The sequence below is a fragment of the Balaenoptera ricei genome, chromosome 14 (assembly GCF_028023285.1).
Source record: "Balaenoptera ricei isolate mBalRic1 chromosome 14, mBalRic1.hap2, whole genome shotgun sequence".
Lineage (NCBI taxonomy): Eukaryota > Metazoa > Chordata > Mammalia > Artiodactyla > Balaenopteridae > Balaenoptera > Balaenoptera ricei.
In genome coordinates, this window is record NC_082652.1 from 28,963,794 (window position 1) to 28,982,126 (window position 18,333).

At 42.7% G+C, this 18,333-nt stretch overlaps 1 protein-coding gene across 1 annotated transcript; it reads right to left on the reverse strand.

Annotated features, from left to right (window-relative positions):
• Positions 1–455: 455 nt before the first annotated feature.
• PSMG2 (proteasome assembly chaperone 2) lies at positions 456–18,216 on the reverse strand. Its single transcript, XM_059894069.1, has 7 exons — positions 18,054–18,216; positions 16,463–16,634; positions 13,060–13,118; positions 5,209–5,327; positions 4,178–4,351; positions 1,620–1,740; positions 456–755 (listed from the first exon to the last, which is right to left on the reverse strand). Exons 1-7 carry the CDS (start codon positions 18,108–18,110, stop codon positions 663–665), a joined length of 795 nt encoding a protein of 264 aa, XP_059750052.1. The 5' UTR covers positions 18,111–18,216; the 3' UTR covers positions 456–662.
• Positions 18,217–18,333: the final 117 nt, after the last annotated feature.

Genomic DNA, 18,333 nt, shown 5'->3' on the forward strand with positions numbered 1-18,333 from the left:
AGGGTGTACCCCTTAATATTATAAGCCCTTGTTTTATAGATGAGAAAGCCAAGGCACAGACGTAACACAACAAAATAGCAGGTAAAAAGTGACTGGTATGTAGTAGGCACTCAAAAATGAAAACCTTTTCTCTTATACTCAAACTCTTTCTTTTGAGATGGGGAAATTATTCCAGATGGAGGAAGGAGCCATGAACCAATGAATGCTGCAGCTTCTAGAAGCTGGAAAGGGGTAGGAAACGGATTCTTTCCAAGACCCTCCAGAGAAAACGCAGCCCTGCCAGCACCTTGACTTCGCCCAGTGAGACCTATTCTGGAATTCTGACTTCCAGAATTCTAAGATAATAGATTTATTTTGTCTTAAACCACTAAGTTTGTGGTAATTTGTTACAGCAGACATAGGAAACTAATATAGAAGTCTGAGTTAAAAAAAAAAAAAAACACATTCAGATAAAATTACTTAGGAAACACTTTATTGCACAAAATTTACATTTGTTGTATATGATGAAAAGCATGGCAAAAACAACCTTTGGTTAATCCATTTTTCTTTGAGATTTTTCTGTGAAAAGTAAAGATTTCCTAATACATTCTTTTTATATAGTTGTTTAACAGTTGTGTTGGTAGTAAGTGTCTTGGGACATAAGGTATAAAACTGAAAACGGATCAGAAAAGTGCAGGGGGAAGACCACTGCCAAAGAGTAACCTCCAGGAACTCGGCATTTTCCATGGCAAGGCAGATGCTGAGGGGTCATCACACTGCAAATGAAGAACAAAATATTGTAATCCCTCAACTTTGCAATATTTTTAATCAATATTTAGTGATTTTTTTATCACTAAATCTCCTTTTAACACGTATTACAAAACTCTCCCTTTGTTGTTGTTGTTCCTTTTGGTTTTGACACTTCTAGCTGTGATTTATTGTAAGGAAAAACAAAGTAATACATTTCTGTGTCTTTATATCAGCTGAAGATAAATTTCCAAACCATAAAGATACAAACCAGAAAGGCTATAAATAGAGTCCATGGAGCAAAATCAAATTCAAAAGAAATAGTGGTTAAAAAAAAAAAATCAATGCTGTGTGATTTTTATCAATTTTTTCTTCAAAAAAGCATGAATTAAAAAGATAGTCACCCACCATGTAAAGCAGGCTTAGGTTACTTCTGTTATGCCTAAAGGCTAACTGATTTCCCTGGATGTCATGCTCTTATTTCATAATAGAGAAAAGTATTTTAATTACAATGCATATTCAATAGCTAAAGTATTACTCACAAAGCTATACCTTTTGCTTAAAAAAAAAAAAGAAAAACCTGAATTCCAAAGAGGACTTGTTTATCCTTATAAAAAGCTGCCTGGTATAATTAATGCAACACTAAGAATGAATACAATGAAGTACTTAAGATTTTCCTTTTTTTTGAAAATAAGCCTTATTGAAACAACTGTAGACAACAGGTTGCTTAGCTGTCTTCTTTTGAAAAGTTCAGCTAACTTAAATTTTATATAAAGATGTCTAAATTTAACATAAACTTTCACTTATTTGGTCTACTTATATAGTATGTAAAAATGCAAGTTTATGAATACATAACCAGAGAAATCAGAGACTTAAGCTTTAGTGGAACTTACACATGGTTTGATTATCTGAAGCCATTCATTAAGATATTCAACAAGACCTAACGCATCTGGGATATTGTCTCCTTCCGAAACGAATTTCAGCAGAATCACCATTGGGATTTCTTTAGAACAGCTACAACAATTAAAAAGAATAATTAGGTATTCTTCTACTGATACAAGATGATGGTTCCAGTGTGCCTGTTTTTATAGCTGAGATAATCTGCCAGGTTTTAGGCAAGGAGATGCCACATCACAAGATCACTTATTTATCTTCTATTTGTAGGGACAAAACTAGGAACCATGTAACACCCACCCTGGGCACATGAATGTTCCTGCCCCACACCAAGATCCGTGCTGGAAAATTAAAAGAACATCAATTTTGTGAGAAATATCTGTAAATAGCATGAATTTTAAAGCTACCGATGGTAGAGTTGCAGTATCTTGCAGATACAAACATTTAGTTCAAAATGTTTAATTCAAAACAGAATTTAATTCAAAACAGAAAACAGACCAATAAATTAGTAGTGGTAGTTTCTTCTGGGTGACAGAACTGAGTATTTAAAATATTGTTTCTTTTGACTATTCTACATTTTCCAAATGTTCTATGAGGGACGTGTCTTTCACAGTATTTTGTCTACTGTTGCTAACTCTGTCGGCAAAGTTAACAGCTGCCCAGAGGTTGTTCTCTGCCCTCACGATTTCACCCTATACTTGTGAGCTCATGGTTGAGAAGGGCTCAGGCAGGCCCCAGAGCTCTTCCCCCAGCAGTTGTCCCCCTCTGGTTCTCTGCCTCATACTCTCCAGCTATGTCAGCCACCCCAACTCTGGTCTCCAGTCCCCTCGACTCAGCAAGATGGTTGCGCTCTGCTTGGGTCCCCCCACCCCATGCTGCAGTCCAGCAGGAAGCTGGGGCAATAGCAGGACTCTACTGCTTTCTCCCAGGCTTCACAGCTGTGTGCTGCATGGTGTCCAATGTCTGATGAACAGTTGTTTCATTAATGTTGTCCAGTTTCTAACTGTTTATGGCAGGAGGGCAAGTCTGCTATCAGCTACTCTGACACGGTCAGAAGCAAAGATAGGAGACTGACTTGCAAAGAAGCAAGAAGTCAGTTTGAAGGGGCAGAGTGCGGGGGGAGCGCGGAGAGAGCAGAATCCCCCTCCCCCCGCAGAGAAGGGCGAGACCAGCAAGGACATACAGGAAGTGACGTGGGGCCGACTCGGGCAAACCGGGCAGGTTGTTGCAAAGGAGACAAGAGGAGAAAAGGAGACGGAACAAAAGCAAGGAAGAATGAGACAGCTCTGGAGACACCATGAGGGCCAGGAGGCATCTGTGCAGAGCGCACCCGGGGGGCCAGGCCAGAGGGGCCAGGAGGGCCCTGGATGGCACATTGCGGAGGATGAACCAGATTCCGCAAAAGGCAAGTAAAACTGCTGATGGATTTTTACTCAGGGAGTCTTGTGATCAGTTTTGCATTTTAGAAAGTTAATTCCAGCATTGCTGCTGAGGTGGTCAGGGCAGGTCAGAATGAGGCAGTAGGGGATCGATCAAGAGACCCTGACAGCAGCTGCTGTGTCCTGGACTGTGTCCCTCCAGAACCTACAAGTGGAAGCCTCACCCACAGGTGACTGTATCTGGAAGCAGGAGGTTTAGGAGGTAATTCAGTGAAAGGTCACAGGAGGGGGCCCTAATCCGATGGGACCATGGCCTTACAAGGAGAGAAGGAGCTCTCTCTCTGCTGCGTGATGACACAGCCAGAAGGTGGCCGTCTGCAGGCCAGGAAGAGGGCCCTCCCCAGAACCCGACCAGGCCGGCACCCTGACCTCCAGCCTCCAGAGCTGTGAGCAAATACATTTCTGTTGTTTAAGCCCCGCAGTCTATGGTCTGACAAAAGTGCAGGCCACAGGTGATGTGGCCTGAATGGAGCGAGAGAATGATTCAAAGCTGGTGGTTTGCAGGGCAGATGTGGAGAATAACCAGGTGGCCAGGGCTTCTAGGCTATGGTAAGAGAAGAGGTGAAATAATATATTATACTAAAGGGCATAAGCTAGACAGGGAAAGAAGTGAAAACACGAATGGAAGACAGGCTAGGAAAAAAAGAAAAGTTGAGGGAAATGATGGTTTTAATAAGAGCATAGATTTTCAGGTATAAAACAGGAGTTATTTAATGAGTACAGACCTTCTATTTAGAATGATGACAAAGTTCTGAAAGTGGATGGTGGTGATGGGTACATAACAATGAATGTACTGAATGTCACTTAATTGTATACTTAAAAATGGTTAGTTTAATGTTATGTACATCTCACCACCACCACCACTGCAAAGAGGACTGACTGCAGAGGTTGCACAGAATATGTATTAGGACCCCTAACATGACACACATAATAAGGCATTAAATACAGCTTTTCAGGAACCAATTCTATAACCACATTTCAATCTTTCCCCTGAATGTAACACGGTACCTATTTAAGGAAGACATTTTCAGAGTTCCAGTAAGTACTCCAAACACTATCCCAGTTATCTTACTTTCATTTTCAGATAAGATGGGCAGCAAATATATAGGTAAGCTCACCCTTCGTCATAGAGCGTTTTTGTGATACCTCCTCCAGGAATACGGACACAAAACTCAGAATCGTCTATTTCAGGAATGCATGGGCTTTTTTCCATTTCTTCCCAGTTAAGGCTCTGTATTTTATTCTGAACACTTTTTTGCATGGAAGGTGTAAGTAGGTACCTGAAGGGAGTACTGGAAACAATCATATAATTAACTAAAAACTCACAAATACGTACATTAAGACAATTAACAGTTCTTTTAGCAAAAATTATCTTGTTCTCCATATATTCTGCACAAAGCAAAACACGCGTTTCAGCAGTCTATGGAAGAGCAACATGTAAAAATATTGCGCTGACTTGCTATTTACAAATTTAGGGGAGAGCATAGAGACAGGAAAACTTAACCCAAGGCCAGGCCAGCGTGAGGATGTCCACAGCCACGCTCCCACCAGGCCCACTGTGAGAGTCCCAGAAACTAAGTCTAGTCTTGAAAGGTTACTCTTGGCTAATAATTTCTTCATCAGAATTTTACAGGTGAAGAAATGATAATGCAATAAACTAGTTTAGATTTCTAAGTCTTGTATACTTTGTCTTCTATTTAAGAATTCAATCTGACATGCCTGGGAGCTATACTTAAAGACAACTGGAGTTCTGCAAATACAAATGGTTGAATATACAGAAATAAACAGAAACATCAATCCAGTCTTTGAAAAACGATCAACCAATAAACATCAGGTACCCTTTCTCCTTGCTCTTCATCAGCTGAGGTTTGCAGCGCTGCCAGGCACGTGATACCACAGAGCAGAGCACAGCTCCAGAACCATTCCCGCCTTTACCCTAGGATCCCAGTGCCACAGCCCTGGGAATGTCAAGGGCCCCCCACCTCTAATCCTCCTAGCTCATGTTCTTTACCTCCTTCTTTCTAAATTCCAGGGAGGACAGGAAAGGATATACATGGCTTTAAAATTATATTTTAACCTTTTAATAGAGAAATCATCCTAATAACTGTATAAATCATAGCAAAATACTTTTCCAAAGACACAGACATACCTGCGGAGCTGGAGGTCATTACGGTGATACGAGTGGCTGCTTGAAAGAACAACAACTTTGGCACAGTTGCTGCTTTTCACCCAGGAAAGCAGTTTCTCACAGAATGACTTTGATTTATACTTTGTATACCATTGAAAGAATAAAACAAAAATAGAAAAGTTAGATCCTAGAGTTATAGTAAGAGTAGTCTATATAGTATTTCACCCACGTTATGTGATGATATATAGTTTATATATACTAAAATTAGAATTATTTTTAGATCCACTTACTGTCCTTAGACTGAAGGTGAAAAATGAGGAGCAATGACTATTTTTTTATTTTTATTTTTTAACATCTTTATTGGAGTAGAATTGCTTTACAATGGTGTGTTAGTTTCTGCTGTATAACAAAGTGAATCAGCTATACATATACATACATCCCCATATCTCCTCCCTCTTGCGTCTCCCTCCCACCCTCCCTATCCCACACCTCAGGGTGGTCACAAAGCACCGAGCTGATCTCCCTGTGCTATGTGGCTGCTTCCCACTAGCTATCTACTTTACATTTGGTAGTGTATATATGTCCATGCCACTCTCTCACTTTGTCCCAGCTTACCCTTCCCCCTCCCCATATCCTCAAGTCCATTCTCAAATAGGTCTTCGTCTTTATTCCCGTCTTGCCCCTAGGTTCTTCGTGACCATTTTTTTTTTTTTAGATTCTATATATATGTGTTAGCATACGGTATTTGTTTTTCTCTTTCTGACTTACTTCACTCTGTATGACAGACTCTAGGTCCATCCACCTTACTACAAATGACTCAATTTTGTTTCTTTTTATGGCTGAGTAATATTCCATTGTATATATGTGCCACATCTTCTTCATCCACTCATCTGTCAGTGGACACTTAGGTTGCTTCCAAGTCCTGGCTATTGAAAATAGAGCTGCAATGAACATTGTGGCACATGATTCTTTTTGAATTATGGTTTTCTCGGGGTATGTGTATGTATGTATGTATATATATATATATATATATATATATATATATATATATATATATAGTAGGATTGCTGGGTCATACGGTAGTTCTATTTTTAGTTTTTTAAGGAACCTCCATACTGTTCTCCATAGCGGCTGTATCAATTTACATTCCCACCAACAGTGCAAGAGGGTTCCCTTTTCTCCACACCCTCTCCAGCATTTATTGTTTGTAGATTTTTTGATGATGGCCATTCTGACTGGTGTGAGGTGATACCTCATTGTAGTTTTGATTTGCATTTCTCTAAACGATTAGTGATGTTGAGCATCCTTTCATGTGTTTGTTGGCAATCTGTATATCTTCTTTGGAGAAATGTCTATTTAGGTCTTCTGCCCATTTTTGGATTGGATTGTTTTTCTGATATTGAGCTGCATGAGCTGCCTGTATATTTTGGAGATTAATCCTTTGTCAGTTGCTTCGTTTGCAAATATTTTCTCCCATTCTGAAGGTTGTCTTTTCATCTTGTTTATGGTTTCCTTTGCTGTGCAAAAGCTTTTGTTTCATTAGGTCCCATTTGTTTATTTTTGTTTTTATTTCCGTTTCTCCAGGAGGTGGGTCAAAAAGGATCTTGTTGTGATTTATGTCATGGAGTGTTCTGCCTATGTTTTCCTCTAAGAGTTTTATAGTGTCTGGCCTTACATTTAGGTCTTTAACCTATTTTGAGTTTACTTTTGTGTATGGTGTTAGGGAATGTGCTAATTTCATTCTTTTACATGTAGCTGTCCAGTTTTCCCAGCACCACTTACTGAAGAGGCTGTTCACTGTATATTCTTGCCTCCTTTATCAAAGATAAGGTGACCATAGGTGCATGGGTTTATCTCTGGGCTCTCTATCCTGTTCCATTGATCTATATTTCTGTTTTTGTGCCAGTACCATACTGTCTTGATTACTGTAGCTTTCTAGTATAGTCTGAAGTCAGGGAGCCTGATTCCTCCAGCTCCATTTTTCTTTCTCAAGATTGCTTTGGCTATTCGGGGTCTTTTGTGTTTCCACACAAATTGTGAAATTTTTTGTTCTAGTTCTGTGAAAAATGCCATTGGTAGTTTGATAGGGATTGCACTGAATCTGTAGATTGCTTTGGGTAGTAGAGTCATTTTCACAATGTCGATTCTTCCAATCCAAGAACATGGTATATCTCTCCATCTGTGTGTATCATCTTTAATTTCTTTCATCGGTGTCTTATAGTTTTCTGCATATAGGTCTTTTGTCTCCTTAGGTAGGTTTATTCCTAGGTATTTCATTCTTTTTGTGCAATGGTAAATGGGAGTGTTTCCTTAATTTCTCTTTCAGATTTTTCATCATTAGTGTATAGGAATGCAAGAGATTTCTATGCATTAATTTTGTATCCTGCTACTTTATCAAATTCATTGATTAGCTCTAGTAGTTTTCTGGTAGCATCTTTAGGATTCTCTTTGTATAGTATGTCATCTGCAAACAGTGACAGTTTTACTTCTTCTTTTCCGATTTGGATTCCTTCCTTTTCTTTTTCTTCTCTGATTGCTGTGGCTAAAACTTCCAAAACTATGTTGAATAATAGTGGTGAGAGTGGGCAACCTTGTTTTGTTCCTGATCTTAGTGGAAATGGTTTCAGTTTTTCACCATTGAGAACAATGTTGGCTGTGGGTTTGTCATATATGGCCTTTATTATGTTGAGGTAAGTTCCCTCTATGCCTACTTTCTGGAGGGTTTTTATCATAAATGGGTGTTGAATTTTGTCGAAACCATTTCTGCATCTAATGAGATGATTATATGGTTTTTCTCCTTCAATTTGTTAACATGGTGTATTACATTGATTGATTTGCATATATTGAAGAATCCTTGCATTCCTGGGATAAACCCCACTTGATCATGGTGTATGATCCTTTTAATGTGCTGTTGGCTTCTGTTTGCTAGTATTTTGTTCAGGACTTTTGCATCTATGTTCATCAGTGATATTGGCCTGTAGCTTTCTTTTTTTGTGGCATCTTTGTCTGGTTTTGCTATCAGGGTGATGGTGGCCTCATAGAATGAGTTTGGGAGTGTTCCTCCCTCTGCTATATTTTGGAAGAGTTTGCAAAGGATAGGTGTTAGCTCTTCTGTAAATGTTTGATAGAATTCGCCTGTGAAGCCATCTGGTCCTGGGCTTTTGTTTGTTGGAAGATTTTTAATGACAGTTTCAATTTCAGTGCTTGTAATTGGTCTGTTTATATCTTCTATTTCTTCCTGGTTCAGTCTCGGAAGGTTGTGCTTGTCTAAGAATTTGTCCATTTCTTCCAGGTTGTTCCTTTTATTGGCATATAGGTGCTTGTAGTAATCTCTCATGAGCAACCAAACCAAAAAACAAATCCACCAATGATAACAAGCACTAAAAAACTATACTAAAAAAAAAAACCCCCAAACCAAAAAACGCTCAGTCAGAACCCTAGGACAAATGGTAAAAGCAAAGCTATACAGACAAAATCACACAAAGAAGCATACACAGACACACTCACAAAAAGAGAAAAAGGAAAAAAAAAAAATATATATATATAAAAATTAAAAAAGGAAGAGAGCAACCAAATCAATAAACAAATCTACCAATGTTAATAAGCTCTAAATACTAAACTAAGATAAACATAAAACCAGAAAAAAATTAGATGCAGAAAGCAAACCCCAAGTCTACAGTTGCTACCAAAGTCCACCGCCTCAATTTTGGGATGATTCATTGTCTATCCAGGTATTCCAGAGATGCAGGGTGCATCAAGTTGATTGTGGAGATTTAATCTGCTGCTCCTGAGGCTGCTGGGAGAGATTTGCCTTTCTCTACTTTGTTCACACAGCTCCTGGGGTTCAGCTTTGGATTTGGCCCTGCTTCTGCGTGTAGGTCGCATGAGGGCATCTCTTCCCCACCCAGACAGGACAGGGTAAAAGAAGTGGCTGCTAAGGGGGCTCTGGCTCACTCAAGCCAGGGGGAGGGAGGGGTATAGATTGTGGGGCAAGCCTGTGGTGGTAGAGGCTGGCGTGATGTTGCAATAGCCTGAGGCGCGCCGTGTGTTCTCCCGGGGAAGCTGTCCCTGGATCACAGGACCCTGGCAGTGGTGGGCCGCACAGGCTCCCGGGAGGGGAGGTGTGGATAGTGACCTGTGCTTGCACACAGGCTTCTTGGTGGCTGCAGTAGCAGCCTTAGCATCTCATGCTTGTCTCTGGAGTCCACACTGATAGCTGCGGCTCACGCCCATCTCTGGAGGTTGTTTAGGTGGTGCTCTGAATCGCCTCTCCTTGTGCATCCCAAAACAATGGTCTCCTGCATCTTAGGCAGGTCCAGAGTTTTCCCCGGACTCCCTCCCTGTTAGCTGTGGCACACTAGCCCCTTTCAGGCTGTCTTCACGCAGCCAACCCCAGTCCTCTCCCTGGGATCTGACCTCCGATGCCCGAGCCTCAGCTCCCAGCCCCCACGCGCCCCAGTGGGTGAGCTGACAAGCCTCTCGGGCTGGTGAGTGCTGGTCGGCACCGATCCTCAGTGCAGGAATCTCTCCACTTTGCCCTCTGCACCCCTGTTGCTGCACTCTCCTCTGTGGCTCCAAAGCTTCCCCCCAGCCACCCTCCGTCTCCACCAGTGAAGGGGCTTCCTAGTGTGTGGAAACTTTTCCTCCTTCACAGCTCCCTCCCAGAGGTGCAGGTCCCGTCCCTATTCTTTTGTCTCTGTTTTTCCTTTTTTCTTTTGCCCTACCCAGGTACATGGGCAGTTTCTTGCCTTTTGGGAAGTCTGAGGTCTTCTGCCAGCGTTCAGTAGGTGTTCTGTAGGAGTTGTTCCACATGTAGATGTAGTTTTGATGTATTTGTGGGGAGGAAGGTGATCATCACGTCTTACTCCTCCACCATCTTGAAGGCACCCCTCAATGACTATTTATTTTATCTTTACAACTAGAGATAAGCTAAGCGTGAGGAATCTAGATTTCAATTTCCCGGTTCTGTACTTCAGTGATCTATTGTTACTCAAAAACCACCACGTGGTTATCTATGAGACGTTCTTGCCAGAAATTTCTGCCCCAAATCTGATCAGAAAGAAACAGTTAGGTGAATCCAGAAGGCTGAACATCTGGCCTGGGTCCCTCAGAGGAGTCAATATTGTGAATCACAGAAAGAGGAGGGCAGCTCTACACTGAACACCAGCTGAAAAGCTGTAACAGCCTAAGGCAACACACAAACCTTGCCTGGATCCAGGATTGAAGGATATCTGGGGAACAACTGGGGAATTTGAATATGCCGAATGCTAGTACTTAATAATTCACTGAATGCTGACTTTCTAGGTGTGTGGCAGTGTTGTGGTTGTGAGGTTGCGTGTGAAGAAGAGTCTCGTTCTTGTATGGAGTGAGCAACATGATGTCAGCAGCCTCCTTTTGGACTGTTTGGCAGGAGGAAACTGCGTGTACTTGCGCAAAGAGAATCAAGCAGGTGTGGCAAGATGTGAACAGGTGACTAATCTGGGATCTGGGTCATAAAATTTGGGGGGAAAACCCACTTTATGGACACTCTTTTCAGAGGCTGTTAATAAAATAATTATTCAATAAAATTTAAAATGCAGGTAAGAAATGGCTACCTTTTAAAAACAGAAGGGCAGTTTGTGTCGTGGTTAAGAGAGGCCAGCTCCAGAGCCAGGCTGCCGGGTCTAGAATGCTGGCTTCACCCATGGACCACACGGCTTGAACAAGCTGTCTGAGCTTCTGTGTTTCCGATTTCTCACTTGTAAAATGAAGATAATTAGCATCTGCCTCCTAGGATTGTTGTGAGGACTGAGTAGAGCAACATGCTTGAAGTATTTAGAGTATTATTGGTGCAAAGAATCTACGCTCAATAAATGTTTGCTACTTTGAAATCACTCTTTATTTACATCAACAATTTCAGGGACTTCCCTGGTGGCGCAGTGGTTAAGAATCTGCCTGCCAATGCAGGGGACACGGATTCGAGCCCTGGTCCGGGAAGATCCCACATGCCATGGAGCAACTAAGCCCGTGCGCCACAACTACTGAGCCTGTGCTCTAGAGCCCACAAACCACAACTACTGAGCCCGCCCGTGTGCTGCAACTACCAAAGCCCGCGCACCTAGAGCCTGCGCTCTGCAACGAGAAGCCACTGCAATGAGAAGCCAAGCAGCCCCCGCCCAAAGCCTGCGCACCGCAACCAAGAGTAGCCCCTGCTCGCCACAACTAGAGAAAGCCCACATGCAGCAACGAAGACCCAACACAGCCAATAAATAAATAAATAATTTTTAAAAAATTTCATTTAGAAGTGTCTGAATTGTCCATCTTACTTCTCGAACTTACACTGATATTAGAAAGAGAACAAAAAAGCCACGTGGCACAATGCAAAAATGCTAGCAACTCTCACTGCCAAACTTTGTGTGTGATATTGTTAACTAAGCAAAGAGTGATAAATATTAAAATAACCATAGCTCCATTCATGATAGCCTCAAACTGGAAAAATATCAAATGCTCCATCAACAATATGGGTAAATCATGGTTTATTTACACAACAGATTCACACACAGAGGTGAGAAGGAAGTAACTACCTCTACCTGCAACAACGTGGAAGCACCTCGTAGACAGAATGTGGAGTTAAGGAGGCCAGACGTGAAGAAGTGCACCCGTGAGATCCCGCTCCTACAACATGGTGACTGTGGGGGTGTGGAGGGGCCCCCGGGAAGGGGAGACCTTTCTGCCCCCCTGAACAGGTGGTACCTCAATCCACTCTACACCAAGGCTCTGTCTAGAAGCCGAGGATACAGCAGTGAATGACACCTTGTCACTTTTCTCAGGGAACTTCCTTTCTATCAGAGGTGGGAAGTGAGGAGTCGTGAAGAAAACTAGCTCAGGATAAGATGAGAGAAAGGGTGCTGGGGGGAGGCCTTTCTGATGAGGGACAGTTAAGCAAAGACTAAAGGAAGTGAGCCATTCAGGTGTCCAGTGGAAAAGTGGTCCAGGCAGAGAAACTACTGTGAAGACTGAGACAGGATGAGCTTAATGTGTTTGAACAGCACAGGGTGGCCAGTGTGGCTGGAGCAGGGCAAGCAAGAGGGGGAGCAGGGGACAGGCACGCAGGACAGCTGGACGTGGGGCCAGGGACAGAGCTGTCCCGCAGATGTTCCATGGTAACCAAATGCTCTTTACGGCAGCTGCTCGCCACGCATGGCTGTGGAGAACTTGCAATGTGGCTACTGGGACAGAGGAACTGAATTTTAAATTTTACTTACTTTTAATGAATGAGTCAAAATTTAAACAGCTACATGTGTCTAGTGGCTGCCACGTCAGAAATGTAGGGTCTGTCGGGCCGTGGTGAGGGCTGTGAACTCGCTTTGAGATGGGAAGCTACTGGCGGGTTTGGAAGGCAGAAGTGACGTGCTTTGATTGAGATTTAAAGGATCATGGGTGGAGCTGTCTGTGGGGCGGGTGGTGCAGAAGCAGAATCGGGGCGTGAGGGAGGTGGTGGCTGGACTGGAGTGGTGGCAGCGGAAGACGAAAGAAGTTGGATTCAGAAAATATTTTCATATATATATAATTTTTATGTAGATGCCACTGATTTGAAATGTAACTCAAATAGAATAAACCTGTAATATTTATATGCTTAAAGTTTTTCACCAATGTTACCTGAATCGGGAATATATAAGACCCAAGCTATAGGTCCCAATTCCTTTCAATATATTAATGAAATAATACTAACAACTCCGAAATTTTATGAGTATTTCTCTATAGAATCAAACCTTGCTTAACTGTATAAACATAAACAAAGAAATGATTTTTGAGTCTTAATGATAATGACTCAGTATTTTCTCATTATATTGCACTTTAATAAACTTAAGAAGGCAAAAATAATGTACTAACCTTAATAAAAATGGATCTTAACTGAAGAGCCACTAGTTTCTTTGAAGGCGATGCATACACTGCAAGTCCAAGAAAATGAAACCAAATGATAGTTAAATTGAAGGAGTCATACAAGTGAAGTTATAATGATAAAAAGCTGTACTAGGAGAACTTCTGTATCTAAATGTTTTTGATAGTTAAAATATAGAACATATGCACTATATCATTTAGTTAAAACAAAACACTTTAATACCTCAGAATTCACCTGTGGGCTTTATTCTACGGAATACATTCAGCGCTGAAACGTTAACTGTAAGAAAATTATCAAAAATTATTTCTCTGGGGCTTCCCTGGTGGTGCAGTGGTTGAGAATCTGCCTGCCAATGCAGGGGACACGGGTTCAAGCCCTGGTCTGGGAGGATCCCACATGCCGCGCAGCAACTGGGCCCGTGAGCCACAATAACTGAGCCTGCGCGTCTGGAGCCTGTGCTCCGCAACAAGAGAGGCCGCGATAGTGAGAGGCCGACGCACCGCGATTAAGAGTGGCCCCCGCTTGCCACAACTAGAGAAAGCCCTCGCACAGAGACGAAGACCCAACACAGCCATAAATAAATAAATAAATAAATAAAATTATTTCTCTTCTTTGACTGTAAAACCAAAGAAGTATTCCCCTGGAAATTTCTAGCACTATGACAAATGACATCATTCTTAAGACCGTTTTTGGTTTCTGATATTCTTCCCTCTTTTCTCTAGAGAACAGCAACAGTCATTGGCATTAGAAGAAGGAAGAATAAAATGCGGCAAATGTTAGCTGTGTAATAAAATACCTGCAATAGGTACATTTGTGTTCTTTAGGAGTTTTTGAAAGACCTGAAATAACATGCAAAAATTTTTGTGAGTCAACGTGTGTGAATTTTTTCTGCAGAAAGGATCCACAATTTTCATCAGATTCTACAAGGGGCCAACTTTACTGATGCTTAAGAGGTCCTGCCCAACTTCACCTCCAAGGATGAGAAGCTCCGAAATGACCCAAGGACAAAATACAGAGTGCCTGAGGACACGTGATTAGGCCACTGTGCCAAGGGGTAAGCTTTCAGTTACTGTAAAAAGATTACAAATTACCCTAGACTTGGGCACAGCCTTTGGTGGATCACGTCTCTTCTGTTATACAGGTCTTTTCGGGGTTGTCTCGTTGGACTGGTGTACATGGGGTGGCCGGGGCTGTGCTGCATCAGTGAGTCTGCTGACCACCAGGTATGTGTGGGGCAAAGGAGTCTAGAGAAGGAGGTCTAGGAATTAGGGAAAAGGGAAGGCTGAGCTTTAAAATATAAGATGTACCACTTTCTACAACAGCAACACTTGTGTTCTCCACCAGTGTTATCACAAAGGTCTTTTTTTGTTGTTAAGACCCTGTTTTCCAGATCCTTTTTCTTGTCAGGTGATGTAACATCGCCTTTCACATATTCTGGCCAAAAATACTTAGCTTTTAAATAATCAAGCCTTTATTCTTATTTATTTATTTATTTATTTATTTACTTATTTATTTATTTATTTATTTATGGCTGTGTTGGGTCTTCGTTTCTGTGTGAGGGCCTTCTCCAGTTGCGGCAAGCGGGGGCCACTCTTCATCGCGGTGTGCGGGCCTCTCACTATCGCGGCCTCTCTTGTTGCGGAGCACAGGCTCCAGATGCGCAGGCTCAGTAATTGTGGCTCACGGGCCCAGCTGCTCAGCGGCACGTGGGATCCTCCCAGACCAGGGCTCGAACCCGTGTCCCCCACACTGGCAGGCAGATTCTCAACCACTGCGCCACCAGGGAAGCCCTCAAGCCTTTATTCTTAACTCCAGTTTCAGAAAATACAGAAACTAGAGGAACATGGCAAATGACACCACAGGAAGCAATCAGACAAACGTAGAAGGTGGGACATTCTATAGGACAGTGTGTCCAGTTTTTTCCTTCAATAAATCAGTTTTGCAAAGAAGGGAAAGAGATTATGTAGGGTAAGAGATTTCAAAGGCACGATAATCAGAAGTACTATGGCCTGGTCTGGACAAACTAACTTTAAAAGGACAGTTTTGGGTAAACTGGGCCTCTCTGAATATGGATAGGGTATAGGAAGATATTGCTAATTTTGTTAAATGCAATGGTGTTTTAGCTATGTAAGAAAATGTACTATAAGAGGTGCATACTTACATATTTGGGGGTGGAATGTTGTGATGTCTATAATTTATTTCAAAAAGACACCTCATCTTAAAAAATAAAAAAGTGGATTAAAGAACTGTACCCAATGGACCTGCTGCCAGTTTGTGTCAGAGGAAAGCCAGTGGGTCTTCCGCTGGAGCGAAAGTGCATTAGCAGGTGACGGGGAGGCAGGTCTCTGGGTCAGGCTGCCTCGATTAATCATGGGACCAAAACTTCTCTGTGCACTGGTTCCCTGATCTATAAAACCACCCATGGAGTAGTTGTGAGCATTAAGTGAATTAACACATGTAAATGCACAGTGTTCAGCTCAGAGGAGATACTCAACAAATGACAGTTGTTATCATTAGCCTAAATATAAAAATTCTAGTTCTACTATTTATAGTCCTTTGTCCTTCAAGGCAATAATTGAAATTATCTAGTGTTAACAAAACCATCTTTCTAAAGTGTATTTCATTATTGCAAGCTAATGACATGGTTAGTAAGACTGACAAAACCCAAAATGCTTCCTCACTTGTTTCTCGGTCCACCTACGGTCTTTCATGCTCCTCTGTCACCTTTGGCTTCTACCTTAAACTGGTAAACCGAAGACTGAGCGGCCAAGGCAGCAGCTGCCCATCACGTAAGGTAACTGGAGGCTCCTTTGTTTTCCTCTCCTCCCGAGGGGCAGTCTCATCATGAACACAGTGGTCGGGGGCTGTAAACTGTGTGCCCCAACTAACCCAGTGTGACAGTCCAACGAGGAACTGTGGAGACATACGGCGTGGGAAGAGCCCACACCTACTGCAGTGTTAGGAAACTCGGCCTCTCTGAGCCTCGTCAGTGTTACGACGGATTCTACAACAATGTGACAGGATGGCAGAGGCCTGTGTGAGGTAGCGTGTATTAAACATACGGGACTGAGCCCAGTGGAATTCTCTCTCCCTGGTATTAGTGATGCTTACCCACGCCAGTAAGGAGAGAAAATAAAACTGAGGATAAAAGGGGAAAAACCCCACGTTAAACAAATAGGTATCTCAAATTCCATCCAAGAATACAAATACAACCACATCTCTCAAGGGAGCTGCCATTTAGGAAAGGCTAAGGCCTAAACCAGGGTGTACACAGGAGAAGAGAACACAGTGCCCTGAACTCTGCACAGAGCCGGTGCCAGGTGCTGCAGGACATACTGGGAGGGTCTGGTTCTGATTTAAAACAACTCTACCTTGTAGGAGAATATAACACACCTTCAGCATTTATACTGAGTTCTGTTGAATTTTCTTCTGCAGTTGCATATGGATTGTTTCCAACCATCGGCACAAGACAATCGGTATAGAAGTAACCAATCTTACACATGTTCAGTGTAGAAATAATCAGATCTATTGCAAGCTGGCCAACATTTCCAACAGATACTGCTGGCTGAAACAGTAAAATAATATATTCATTAAGTCAACTAAATTAGCAGCACTTTCAAAAGTTTAGTCAGAAGACAACAGTCACAGCACTGGTACTGCACGCTTACGCTCAGGTGAATCACAGCTAGATTCTGACCCCTTCATTAGCTCCACCTTTCAGACTACTGATTGAACACTTACTGAATACCCCAATGGAATGAATCTTCCATTTCTTCAACCCAACATGGCTTCCCTCTTCACCACTCCACTGTCAAGGGTACCACTAGTATCTTTTGGACATTACTTTCTCTATGACATTCTTCTTTTTCTTTTTTTTTTGTTTTGCCAGGTATCTCCTGCAAAAACACTTTTTCTCTTTTGTGATTAATAAATGTTTTTCAGGAAGATACTTTGAAATGAAGTCAAATTTCCTTCCTCAGTACACTATTACATGCTAATTTAAGCATTCATTGACTTTTTTTTTCTTTTTTGGCCACGCAGCATGCGAGATCTTAGTTCCTGAACCAGGGATCAAACCCGTGCCCCCTGCAGTGGATGGGTGAAGTCCTAACCACTGGACCGCCAGGGAAGTCCCCATTGATATTTCTTGTGTGCACTATTATGATGACAATTATCAAACAGTAACTTTTCTATTACCATCATCCTTTTAAAAAACTAAGATATAATTGACATATAATATTATATTAATTTCAGGTGTACAACATTGTGATTCGACATCTGTACATACTGCAATATGATCACCTCAACAGGTCTAGTTAGCATCCAACGCCACACAGTCAAAAAAAACCTTTTTTCTTGTGATAAGAACTTTTTAAGATCTACACTTCGAGTTACATCCCAGGACTTATTTTTGACTAGAGGTTTGTACTTTTGACCCCCTTCACCCATTTTATCCACCCCTGCTGGCAAGCACCAATCCGTTCTCCGAATCTATGTTTCTGTTTGTTTGCCTGTTTGTTTTTTAAATTCCAAATATGAAGCTTTTCTTAAGAGGTCCTTGTGTCCCTCCCCCTCCCAATAAATCCTAGGGCCTTTCTGTACCTTTTCTGACATTCTAATCTTATTTATATACATGTGTTTCAAACTAAACTGCAAACTCCTTGAGGACAAGAATCTAGTCTTTTTGTCACATTTTGACACCATAGAACGCTCATTGAGTGAGCAAAAGTCTTTAGCAACCCGTCTGTAGTTTCCTGGCTAATGACAACGACTCCCTAGCTTGAGCCTGACTCCCAAACTAGCTGAGAAAAGGTTTTCCAGGATGAAAGGTAAAGCGAGTGGCCCGCACGACACCAGCTGAGCGCAGGTCACTTCCCCGCACGTTCCGCTCTCAGCCACCAGGACTCTGGGCCGCAGACCCGCGCGCGTCCGGGGACCGCCGCTCGGACCCCCACCCCGCCCCCTCCCCCGGGGCCGGACTCACCATCAGGAGCGTGCACCCCGAGAGGTCGGGGACCGAGTCCCCGCAGGGGACGAACATGGCCTGGCCGGCTGCTACAGCGGGAAGAGCCTGCGGCCGGAAGTACGGGCAGGCGGTGCGCGGGGTCCTACGAGGCCTTCGGCTCGGGGTCCTTCGAGGCCCCCGGCGCGGGGTCCTGAGGTGCCCGTCCAACCACCTGCCGAGACGGCGCGCGGCAGGGCCTGCGTGGAGGGGCGGTGGCAGGGGCGGCGCCGCGGGGAGCCGGCAGGCACCTCGCGGAGGC

Bases quoted from the DNA above. Each gene is read 5' to 3' on its own strand.
- PSMG2 (XM_059894069.1), bottom strand. From the start codon at position 18,110: ATGTTCGTCCCCTGCGGGGACTCGGTCCCCGACCTCTCGGGGTGCACG. The intron at 16,635-18,053 runs GTGAGTCCGGCC...TTACTGTTTCAG, and splicing joins CGGGGTGCACGCTCCTGATG to CCAGCAGTATCTGTTGGAAA. The intron at 5,328-13,059 runs GTTAGTACATTA...TGGTATACAAAG, and splicing joins TAAGATCCATTTTTATTAAG to TATAAATCAAAGTCATTCTG.